This window comes from Cherax quadricarinatus, unplaced genomic scaffold (genome assembly GCF_038502225.1).
Source record: "Cherax quadricarinatus isolate ZL_2023a unplaced genomic scaffold, ASM3850222v1 Contig4073, whole genome shotgun sequence".
NCBI classification, from domain to species: Eukaryota; Metazoa; Arthropoda; class Malacostraca; order Decapoda; family Parastacidae; genus Cherax; species Cherax quadricarinatus.
The window spans coordinates 22,501-35,125 of NW_027199099.1; the positions used below are offsets into that span (position 1 = coordinate 22,501).

General features: G+C 37.3%; 1 protein-coding gene across 1 annotated transcript in view; it reads left to right on the top strand.

The window, feature by feature from the left end:
- LOC138852105 (plasma membrane calcium-transporting ATPase 3-like) overlaps positions 1-11,401 on the top strand; it is a 26,662-nt gene extending 15,261 nt beyond the window's left edge. Inside the window, exons 4-9 of the mRNA XM_070081762.1 lie at positions 4,802-4,996; positions 5,952-6,158; positions 6,378-6,576; positions 9,297-9,508; positions 9,968-10,122; positions 11,218-11,401. Of these exons, the coding sequence (XP_069937863.1) occupies positions 4,802-4,996; positions 5,952-6,158; positions 6,378-6,576; positions 9,297-9,508; positions 9,968-10,122; positions 11,218-11,386 (1,137 nt within the window). The 3' untranslated portion in view covers positions 11,387-11,401. The remainder of the gene's footprint in view (positions 1-4,801; positions 4,997-5,951; positions 6,159-6,377; positions 6,577-9,296; positions 9,509-9,967; positions 10,123-11,217) is intronic.
- The last annotated feature ends 1,224 nt before the right edge of the window (positions 11,402-12,625 follow it).

Here is a 12,625-nt window from a genome sequence, read left to right on the forward strand (position 1 = left end):
AATAGCGGGTTTTCGATCAAATGTCGAGGCAAAATTTTTGCGTTAAAATGCATTGAATATCGGATTTATCGAATGTTGATGCCATCGAATGTCGGGGGTCCACTGTATCTACTTTCTGAGTTATTTTAAGATCTAGCACTGATATCCAGCAGAGACAGTACGTATTTATATTAAATATTTTTCTGGTATATGATATAATAAGAGGCTCGTTAATGCCAACATGAGGCTCAAATTAATCAAAAAGAATATTTATTTACCATGTTTAACCCTTTAACTGTCCAAACGTAGATCTACGTTCACTCACTTAGCTCTCCAAACATGGGTCTACGTTCGATTTTACATGCTTTCTCATGTAAAAAAAAAAACATAGATCTATGTTCGGAGCTCTACACGAGTTAACGTAGATCTACGTTTGGACAGTTTAAGGGTTAATATATATCAGATTACAATCATTTTCTACATTTTATAATATACTTACCAAGTCCTTTTCCAGGGTTACTTCCCTTCTTTGTTTTTTAATGCCACTGGGAACAGCTTGAGAGTCGCTGGACCTCTGTCGCACCAAAAATCTGTCCATTGAGTTTTTCCAGAACAGGCCTGTTTCGTCACAATTGAACACTTGTTGGGGTTAGAATTTTTCAGCTTCGCCATATCTTATCACACTGTGTATGCCACTATGATTCTTAAATCTCTCAAACCAACCTTTGCTGCCCTTAAATTCACCAATATGAGCACTAATTCCAAACATTTTTTCCTGCTCACCTGGGTGTTAGTCGACTGGCGTGGATCGCATCCTGGGGAACAAGATTAAGGACCCCCAATGGAAATAAGTTAGACAGTCCTTGATGACGCATTGACTTTCTTGGGTAATCCTGGGTGGCTAACCCTCTGGGGTTAATTGTTTCTTGTTAAGCCACACCAACAGCACACTTTCCACATCTTAGAGTAGTACAGCTGACGGTGGTGCAGCAGCAGCTGACTGTGGTACAGCAGCAGCAGCTGACCGTGGTACAGCAGCAGCAGCTGACCGTGGTACAGCAGCAGCAGCTGAGCGTACAGCAGCAGCAGCTGAGCGTACAGCAACAGCAGCAGCTGAGCATACAGCAGCAGCAGCAGCTGAGCGTATAGCAGCAGCAGCAGCAGCTGAGCGTATAGCAGCAGCAGCAGCAGCTGACCGTGGTACAGCAGCAGCTGACCGTGGTGCATAGTATTTCGATAGTATTTCTCACCCTTTTTACCACAGGGTTGGCACTAGAAGCTTTCTTTGTGCCCATGGTGGCTTATATAGCAGTTACAAGCACTAAAAACAATGGAATAATATGTATGCATGGAACCGTTCGCCCTGGCTTGTAAACAGTGGCAGACTAACTGACGGCAGGGCAGCTGAGGCGCTCAGGCTGGACGGACAGGTTCGGGATGAATGTCATTGGTAGAGTTTTTCTTTGTTGGTCAGGGCAAAATTTTTAAGCTCAAACGCTTCGTTAGGCGAATTTTTCGTTAGTTGATGCCTTTGTTGGTCGGGGGTCCACTGTATTTTGTTTTGCTGAAGCATACATCAGAAATTTGTGTACTTGTTATAATATACTTTGTCGTGTCTTCTGACATTGTGCTAGGGAAAAAAAAATGTGTCCTTGAGGGCATTATTAGACTGTATTCAACATCCATAAAAAATGGATGACTTATTACTTTAAATTTCATTTGCAGTTTTCTAAAGCATTGACAAAATGATGTGTTTTCAGTAAAAAATATTTTTTTCAGTGGATTTGGACTAAAATTGAATTCAAAACAAAACATTGTGCCATTAAAGCCAAACATACAGTGTTCAGTGTTATGTTACTTATCATAAGATAACTTTATTGTTGTCTTGACTTAGGGGATTACAGTAGTTAAACAAGATACAGTAACTACAGCAACTTAATAATAGGACATTACATATTGTGGTTCAGCTAGGCTACAAGGTTATAAAATAAACTACAGATGAATGGCAACTCAAAGTGATAAATAAAGTGCAAATAAGCTAAACAATAAACAGTGATAACACTAATAATTACAGATAAGGTAACACAGATTAATAACTGGATATGTTGATATTACATGGCTAAAAACCTACATACAACACTCCTAATCTTATCATACACCTAGGACGACTGCCCTGGTGAACTACACTACTTTAACTGACCCTTGGGGAAAACTAAACAGAAGTACCTAGGTGCAACTCACAACCAACTAGGCTAACACCACTAAAAAACTGAACGACTTCACAACATTCCAGAACTCTCCCAGCCATTGAAACAGTGACCATCTCATATATGCAGTATATATATAGCCTCTCCTCACTTAACAATGGAGTTCCGTTCCTAAGACCATGTCGGTAAACAAATTCGTCACCAAGTGAGGGGCATACTATAATGGTAGTGGGTTTGTGTCAACCATCTTTGATATTGTTTTCATGTCACCTTTGCACCATTTATAACATTTCTGGTATATTTTAAAATGTTTATACAGTAGTGTACTGTATATTTTAATAAACAGAAGAGAGGAAATCAGCTTTAATATACATTATTTAAGTATGCATACTGGTCAGAGAGCTTATCGTAAGTCTGAGTCATCAGTAAACGAGTACATCGCTAAGTGAGAGGCTGTATATAAAAAGAAAAGACTTCTTCCTCCATAAGCCATGCATGTCATAAAAGGCAACTAAAATGTCAGGGGTAAGGGGCTGGTACCCTCTTTCCCACCCTGCTTCGGTGGGAGATGGCCTGTATGTTGAAAAAATATATATAAAAATCTCTACCCATTGCCAAATAGTGCCTTATATGAGTCAAAACATTGTGTTTAAACGTCAGTAGACCAACTGTTGATTATCCCATAAGTTTCAGTAATATCACATTAATATTTAACAACAACAGTAATAATTATTTATTTTATAGGTAGTAGGTTGGTAGACAACAACCACCCAGGGAGGTACTACCGTCCTGCCAAGTGAGTGGAAAACAAAAGCCTGTAATTGTTTTACATGATGGTAGGATTGCTGATGTCTGTTTTTCTGTCTCATGAACATGCAAGATTTCAGGTACATTTTGCTACTTCTACTTACACTTAGGTCACACTTCACATACATGTACAAGCATATATATACACACCCCTCTGGGTTTTCTTCTATTTTCTTACTAGTTCTTGTTCTTGTTTATTTCCTCTTTCTACTGAAAGCAGTGAAGAGTTTTTACGAGGATAGTGAGGCTCAAGTTAGAGTATGTAGGAAAGAGGGAAATTTTTTCCCAGTAAAAGTAGGCCTTAGACAAGGATGTGTGATGTCACCGTGGTTGTTTAATATATTTATAGATGGGGTTGTAAGAGAAGTAAATGCGAGGGTCTTGGCAAGAGGCGTGGAGTTAAAAGATAAAGAATCACACACAAAGTGGGAGTTGTCACAGCTGCTCTTTGCTGATGACACTGTGCTCTTGGGAGATTCTGAAGAGAAGTTGCAGAGATTGGTGGATGAATTTGGTAGGGTGTGCAAAAGAAGAAAATTAAAGGTGAATACAGGAAAGAGTAAGGTTATGAGGATAACAAAAAGATTAGGTGATGAAAGATTGAATATCAGATTGGAGGGAGAGAGTATGGAGGAGGTGAACGTATTCAGATATTTGGGAGTGGACGTGTCAGCGGATGGGTCTATGAAAGATGAGGTGAATCATAGAATTGATGAGGGAAAAAGAGTGAGTGGTGCACTTAGGAGTCTGTGGAGACAAAGAACTTTGTCCTTGGAGGCAAAGAGGGGAATGTATGAGAGTATAGTTTTACCAACGCTCTTATATGGGTGTGAAGCGTGGGTGATGAATGTTGCAGCGAGGAGAAGGCTGGAGGCAGTGGAGATGTCATGTCTGAGGGCAATGTGTGGTGTGAATATAATGCAGAGAATTCGTAGTTTGGAAGTTAGGAGGAGGTGCGGGATTACCAAAACTGTTGTCCAGAGGGCTGAGGAAGGGTTGTTGAGGTGGTTTGGACATGTAGAGAGAATGGAGCGAAACAGAATGACTTCAAGAGTGTATCAGTCTGTAGTGGAAGGAAGGCGGGGTAGGGGTCGGCCTAGGAAGGGTTGGAGGGAGGGGGTAAAGGAGGTTTTGTGTGCGAGGGGCTTGGACTTCCAGCAGGCATGCGTGAGCGTGTTTGATAGGAGTGAATGGAGACAAATGGTTTTTAATACTTGACGTGCTGTTGGAGTGTGAGCAAAGTAACATTTATGAAGGGATTCAGGGAAACCGGCAGGCCGGACTTGAGTCCTGGAGATGGGAAGTACAGTGCCTGCACTCTGAAGGAGGGGTGTTAATGTTGCAGTTTAAAAACTGTAGTGTAAAGCACCCTTCTGGCAAGACAGTGATGGAGTGAATGATGGTGAAAGTTTTTCTTTTTCGGGCCACCCTGCCTTGGTGGGAATCGGCCGGTGTGATAATAAAAAAAAAATTATTTCCTCTTATCTCCATGGGGAAGTGGAACAGAATTCTTCCTCCGTAAGCCATGCGTGTTGTAAGAGGCGACTAAAATGCCAGGAGAAAGGGGCTAGTAACCCCTTCTCCTGTATAAATTACTAAATTTGAAAAGAGAGACCTTTGTTTTCCTTTTTGGGCCACCCTGCCTTGGTGGGATACGGCCGGTTTGTTGAAAAAAAGAAAGAAAGTAATAATTATGGTTTTTCTTTCATGTGATGTTAACATACAATTGGCAAGAAAATGATAGACTTACTGGTATGTATTTCTGTTGGTTGAGGTGAGAGATCTGATGCTTATCTCCCCATTTTCAGATCCAGCAACATTTAATAGACAAAGTGTGGGTGAACCTACGTGTGCTGGCTCGCTCATCTCCTACAGATAAATACACATTAGTGAGAGGTATTATAGAAAGTAAAATAAATGCCAACAGAGAAGTGGTAGCTGTAACAGGTGACGGCACCAACGATGGACCTGCCCTCAAGATGGCTGATGTCGGCTTTGCTATGGTAAGAGATCAATCAGTAATAATACGTATAATGAAAAGCTATACGTTGTCTTTAACAGGAGTTTCTCATGCAAAATGAATAACTAGAAATTTTTCTGGCACTGAAAATTTTGATTCTCTGGGCATTTCTCAAAAATTGTGCAGGATAAATGGGTTTATAAAATTTTGGCCTTAAATGTATTGTTATACTTTCTAATCTTGCTGAGCTTAAATCAGGGCTGGAATTACTAGAACTAGAATTTTTTTTATACTTCTGAAGACTGAAAGTTCATGAAGTCTCCATGCAAAGGAAAATCTCTTATATTGTGATGTCATGTGCAGATTTGTGTAAACACATATGAAAAAGGGCAGTTAAACTTTCATAAATATGCTGAAAACTCTTGGAATTTTTTTTTCCTCTGACCCAAGTTGGGTGTAAGGGTCAGATGTTTGAAGAGGCACAGCTTCCTTCCACTGCCACCCATGCTATTTACAGCTACTTTCTGGTAGCATTAAGTAACCTTATTTTTTCCAACACCACTCATCATCAAATTTGGTTTGGCTATAGAGATTCAAAAGTGGTATTTTTCTTTGGTTCTTTGTAAACAAATAGAGCTGAGTCAGCATCATATGGCTGACCATGGCCAAGGAAGAAGCCAGAAAAACAACAGCAGCCAACTTCTCTTCTCTCCTCACATTGTGTTTTATTAATCAAGCCAGCATTAAAAATAATTGCTGGAGAGGAGCATTTGGAAATTTCAAGGTTCAATTGATGCTACATTTTGTTGGGGGAAGGAATAAAGTCAGCTGTTAATAAAGACAGAATTAATTTGAAAAAAAAAAAAAATAGATGTAGGACTGGGGAATTTGTAAAGTACAGTGATAGTTTTGCAATGCTCATAATGGATCTCTAATTTGTTTTAAAGATATTTTTATGTAGTTGATATGTTTATAATGTGTGGGTGTAACTTCCACAGGGCATTGCTGGTACCGATGTTGCTAAAGAGGCATCAGATATCATCTTGACAGATGACAACTTTACCTCAATTGTTAAGGCTGTCATGTGGGGACGCAATGTATATGATTCCATTGCAAAGTTTCTACAGTTTCAGCTAACTGTAAATGTTGTTGCTGTCATTGTAGCATTTGTTGGTGCATGTGCCATCAATGATAGCCCTCTCAAGGTAATCACACTTGGATGTCTTACATAATGCTTTTGATGCTTATAGTTGTTTTTGTTTTGTTTCTCTTGAGTTTTGCATTTGTAATTGCATATATTATATAACACCTCCATGTTGGGTACGAATCATTTTCGTATTTTTTTTTTCGTTATTGTGAAGCAACATCCATTGGGAGTGGTGTAATACTGCAATATTTCTTTACATTTTGGTAAAACCCCCCAGGCTGTACAAATGTTGTGGGTGAATCTTATCATGGACACACTGGCTTCCCTGGCGTTGGCAACGGAAGCTCCTACGCCAGATCTCCTTCAGCGAAAACCTTATGGCCGCACCAAGCCTCTCATCTCGCGCACCATGATGAAGAATATCCTGGGTCAAGCAGTGTACATGATTATGGTTATATTCGTTTTGTTATTTTATGGTAAGTTCCATAAGTATGCCATTAATAATTATTTAAAGATTAAAAAATAATAGTTAATTTTTAATTCAAAGATCTGAACAGCACCTATTTTCATCCTCATTAACAATGGTTGCATCCTAGAAAAATTACACAGGAGTATATTAGAACTTTAAACTTCTTTCTGAGAAGTATAAAGTCACAGCACATTACTCACATAATCACGACTTTTCTTTTATGGCTAAACATGTTAAAACAAAAGTATTGGTATATCAGCTATTAAATGATTTAATATGAATAAACTGAACAGGGAGGTAGTTTTATTATGTTTCATTGGTTACCAAAACGTAATGGTAAAATTGAATGTAGAGATGATTAATGCTTTTTGTGTAACATATTAAAAAAAATTACAATTTAAATGTAATAATTGCTGTAGAGAGGTTTGCAATATTGATGTCCGTTTGACTCTTGTGCAAATGTTGTGATTGATCTCCTTATAGGTGGCTATTAATTTTGAAGAATTGGTATACTATAGGTGTACTTAAAAATACAGAATTTGTATATACAGTAGCCAAGATTAGTGGGAGTGTAGGCAACTAAAATATGAGAATTTAGGTGTCAAGAAATAGCATAATTAAAAGAATACAAATGTGTGTGTGCACTTAATAGGAGATTGAAGTGTCAGTTTAGTTTTAGATTGAAGTGATGACTAAGAAGTTTTTATGCCTTAAGTGCTGTTGGAGTGTGAACGAAGTCGTGTAGGTGGGAAATACAGTGCCAGTGCTCTGTGGGAGGGGGTGGGAAGTACAGTGCTAGTGCTTTGCAGGAAGGGTGGGAATGTTGCAGTCAGAGGGTCAGCTCAATTGAGATGTTGCATATTTCTGGCAAGACAGTGATTGAATGAGTAATGATGAATGTGTTTAATTTTTTGGGGCCCACCCTTCTTTGATAGGAGATGGTCATTGAGTTAAAAGAAAAATGTGAACATGACATTTTTTTTTTTGAGCTTTATCATATACATGTAATTACAATTTTTGTTTTTTTACATAATTTTATTTTTCTAAATAATAGAATAATTATTAATATTTTACTCTGACAATCGCTAGTAAGGGTGATTTAGTAAACTTTTCATCACTGCACCTCAGTAAAATCACATGTATGCTGTGAAACTACTTCAAATTAAATATACGCACTTTTGTAGACCTAAAGTATATATATAAACTTCACTGTCATTGATTCCCTAACTAACTTTGCAAAGAGCAGGGACTTCATAATTTCAATTACTCGCAGAAATGCAAAGTTGCCGCCCATCCTTCAGAGAGCAGGAACTGTATTTCCTATGTTAAAACTCAAGTCTGTCTTATCAGTTTGTTTTGAAATCTTATTTTAGATGCTACCTAAATCTGCCCTCTAGCTTGTTGAATCCCAAAAACTACTTACGTCTATTCACTTTGTTCTAATATACTAACTTGTGCTCTTACCTCTTAAAACCTCCTTCATACATTACTTCTAATTGTCTGGGACATCCCCCTATGCCTTCTATCTACCCCTCAGATTTATATACGCTCTTGGTTAACCTGTCTTGATCCAGTCTTTGTAAATGTTCACACTATTTCCATAACCCTTCTGTGCATAATGTTAGTGCCAAATTGCAAAAGTGTTGTCACCCATTTCCTCTGATACATTTCTCTTTTAGCATCTAGTGATAAACGTTTTACAGACTCAACACCTTAGCAACTCAAAAGAAGAAACAATCATTATCATTCATTCTATCACTGTCTTGCCAGAGGCATGCCAATACTACACTTAGGATGCCCCTGCAAACTGCAAATATCCCTACCCTTCCTTTTGAGTGCAGGCACTGTACTTCCCCTTCACAAAATGTTTCCTTGCTCATACTCTAACAGCTCGTCAATTCCCAAAAACCATTTGTCTCCACTCCTAACTAACACGCTCACACACGCCGGCTGCATATGCCAGCCCCTCACACACAAGACAAACACTTCTTGCTACAAAATTCTTAAATCTGATGGTTTGTTTAGGTTAAGTTTTTTTTTTTTTTTTAATTATGTCGATGCACAGTGGAACTTGTGATATATATGATATGATGTGAAGGTGCACTCAACTTGTGAATTACATACTCCATTAAGGAAGCTTTTTATAATGTTGGTCTCTTGGTATACTTAAATGACTTATCTTTTGTGTATTGCTGATTGGTTGACACTAAATAGTATTCTCTTGACTAAATGGCTGGCATGTATGGATAGTTCACTAGGTGGGGGACACATTGTGGTGTTTATTTAACCTTAGAATGTTTGTTGTTTGTAGTAAGGATAGAATCCATGAAGCCTTAATGTGGGCCCACAGTAAACTTAGAAATGATTTATGTGCCTTGACTGAAAACCTTACAGCAGCATGAGCACATGCTTCCCATTGTTGTGTATTGCATTATTTTCCTGCATTTAAATCTATTCCAGAATTGTGTATCAGAAGGTTAAAGAAGCCACAAACTTGGGTTGAACTAATGCTTCTATTTATTTTGTCATATATGTTTTTTATGTAATTAGTAAGTGTCTAGTTTAGATTTAAAATTTTTGTAGTTATTTTTAGTAGCCTTGATTTTGTTGGAACTTGGCATTTTTTTTTATAGATAAAATGTTATTGTGGATATAATTAATGTATTTGATTTAAAAATTTTTTTTAGGATTTTTTTATTCATAATGTTATACATATTTTTTCAACAGGAGATAAATTGTTAGATATTGACTCTGGACGTTACGCTGACATCCGTGACCCACCTTCCCAGCACTTCACCATCATCTTCAATACTTTTGTTATGATGACACTCTTCAACGAAATCAATGCACGAAAAATCCATGGACAGCGCAACGTTTTTCAGGGCTTCTTTAGTAATCCCATTTTCTACAGCATTTGGCTGAGTACACTAGCAAGTCAGGTAAGTACATTAGCTAATTTGAGATCCTATCTGTTAGCAGGGTATTTATTAAGCCAGGCTTTTTGAGTGACTGTGATCAACCAGGCTGTTACAACTAGATTCCCTATCATGACGAGCAATCTTTATTCGGAAAGAATGCTGTACTTTATATTGTTGTGTATATGTTTTAATTCTGATGGTAACATGTATTGGTATTGGTTCGTGATTTTGTTGAATAAAAGTTGTATTAATGTGGCAGGAATAATTCACAATTAACACAAATTGGAGATAATATTTTTAGATTATATTGTGGTTCATCCTGGACAGCTATCAAGTAGCAATTTGATGCCAGTATACAATAGACAAAAACATCATCATTGGGTTGATTTCCAATTTCTGGGCTAATTGTGAGTTTGGTTGAATATAAGCATTATATATATTGTATAATAGTGCAAGTTTCATGTATTTGTTCTTGAACAGGTTGTGATAGTACAGTTTGGAGGTCGGGCGTTTTCCACTGAAGCCCTCGGCCTGGAGCTCTGGTTATGGTGTATCCTTTTTGGGAGTGGAGTGCTCCTTTGGGGGCAAGTGGTTACCTCCATCCCAACCAAAAAATTACCTAAGAATGTATTCTCGTAAGTAGTTCTACGTGCACCATCATGAAGGTCTGATTTTGGTTGTGTAATTAGGAAGCTCTTATAGACTGCCGGAAAGTAGCTTGTTGAACATTATTGGAAAGTATTGTGATAGCGGGGAAAAGATAAGTAAGCCCTACAGTTAGGAACATCTTAAAGAATGCTAGACAGTAGCTTATGAGCCTTTAGTGGGAGAAATGTAAATATTAATATCAAAATGTTAAACTCTTGTGGGACAATTAGTGCAAGGAGCAGTGGGGGTTCGATCTTCTGTCTGTTAATTGAGATAAATGTGCTGCTCCTACAGCCAAGCTTTAACAGCTGGTTGGAATAGTTAGAAAGGTATGAAAGTCATATGGTTAGAGAGTAATGAAATTTGTAATAGTAGTAGTAGTCCATATTAATTTGATTTACTAAGGTAAAGTTTTGATGTACACTGTAGATTATACTAATTGTAAAGACTGTAAATGTGTAGAAAATTAAATAGTGAGGTAGCATTAGTAATATTTAAGTATATATGCTTTTGATGGAATTTGGCAAAGCTAATGTGTGCAATAACATAATGAGGGACATGACTATATCAGAGTGATTTTTTCCCATTCGGGCTTTCTTAACAGAAAAAATACTCTCCCTATTTTGGTATTGTTTACATGTATGTTTTCTGTATCATTAATTTTAATAGTGGAAAAGATAGTTATGAAGAACAGTTATATCATAAATTATTTCAATGGAGCAGTTCACAAATAACTTAAAATTAAAGAGGAAGCTTTCATCAAGATTCTCTTCTTCCTGGACCATTATCAAGTCCCTATTGAACTTGATAATAACTTGACAGTGGTCCAGGATAGACCAAAACTTCATCTAAATTTCTGCTCAAGTATGGGTTATTTGTGGAATAAGAGTAGTATATTAGAGTTAATGGGAGAAAATGTAGTCTCATAACAGAGATCTGTATAGGAAGATGTTTGTAGGAAGTTATTTAATATAGAAACTGCATGACTATTAAATATAAGTAATGTTTATTATGCATAAATTTAGCAATTAAAAAGTAATATCTAATTTTTTTTATTATAATCAAATTTCTTTTACTTGTAGGTGGGGTTCAGGGGAGCCTCAAACAGATCCCATTGCTGACTTTGCCATTGAGGACAAATTAGATTCTGATGGAAAGGATGGCAAGCGTACGGGTCAAATTTTGTGGATCCGTGGCTTGACCCGACTTCAGACTCAGGTATGTTCCTATTTCCTAGCAAGGTTGGTTTGATTTAGCTATAGTGTCCCTCTGAAAAGTTTTTTTGAAATCAGCTGTAACCTGAGGTGGTTGTATGTGTATGTCACTGTATAACAAGTTTGAGGTTATATAGATACACTGTACTGCTTGATGTTCTTGCCCATTTAAAATCTTTCATCTTGAGAATTTTTGTAATATGTATTTTCTTTGTGATGTAGTGCATATTAAGTACAAATTTTACATGGTTGGAATCAGGCATTGAGATCACTTTAAAAAAAATTCTGATATGCTTGGCTCTTGTAATGATCTTGTTAACATAACATGCAGCATAGTTTTTAGATGGTTGAAAATAAACTGGCAGCACACATTTTGGACTTGTGTGCATTAGCAGTTTTGCATAATTAATATTTTTCTTGTACTGTACTTGATAAAAAATAAATACTCATTTTTAAGTTTTGGTGAGAAATAATGAAAAATTTAACACACTGGCCATGTCCAACGTTAGCAGGGTGACTCAGAGAAGGGAAACACAGTTACCATCACTCTTTTGCTAACTGTATTTCTAGATTAGTATATGCATCACAGTTCAAATGATTCATCAAACTACAACATTTCCATCCATTTTCTGGAGTGCAGGCACTGCACTTTCCGTCTCCTAACCACCCGATGCTCCTCATCACTTTGGCTAAGAACATCAAATGTTTCACTGTGATACTGTAATGAAAATGTGATTATTTGGCTGTCTGTTTTAATATGCACTTACTGAGTACTTATAGAGGATAGTTTAATCTAAGTAATATATATTGAGAATTTTTTTTAAAATCTTAGACAAGGATAGTCTCTTTAACAAAGGATGACTTGAACAGTGACACTACGGAAGCAGATACCATATAAGCGTTCCGAGCTGAATTTGACAGGTCAGTTTTATTCCAGTCAGTTGAGTTCATTTCCTTCACAAACTAGGCATTTATAAAAATGCTTCATTTTCAGATTAGTAAATGAAGGAGGGATAGGACTCATCGTGGGAAGGGCTGGAGGGAGAAGGTGGAGGAGATTTTGATTACTAGGAGCTTGGTCATCCAAAAAGCTTATGTGAGCATGTTTGATATGAGTGGAGGCAAGTGGTTCATTATGATTTGATGTCCTGTTGGAGTCTGAGCAGAGTAGCATTTATGAGAGAATTTAGGAAAATTCGCTAGACAGACTTGAGTTCTGGAGGCAGGTACTATAGTGCCTGCACTCTGAAAGAGGGATGGGGATGTTACAATTTGG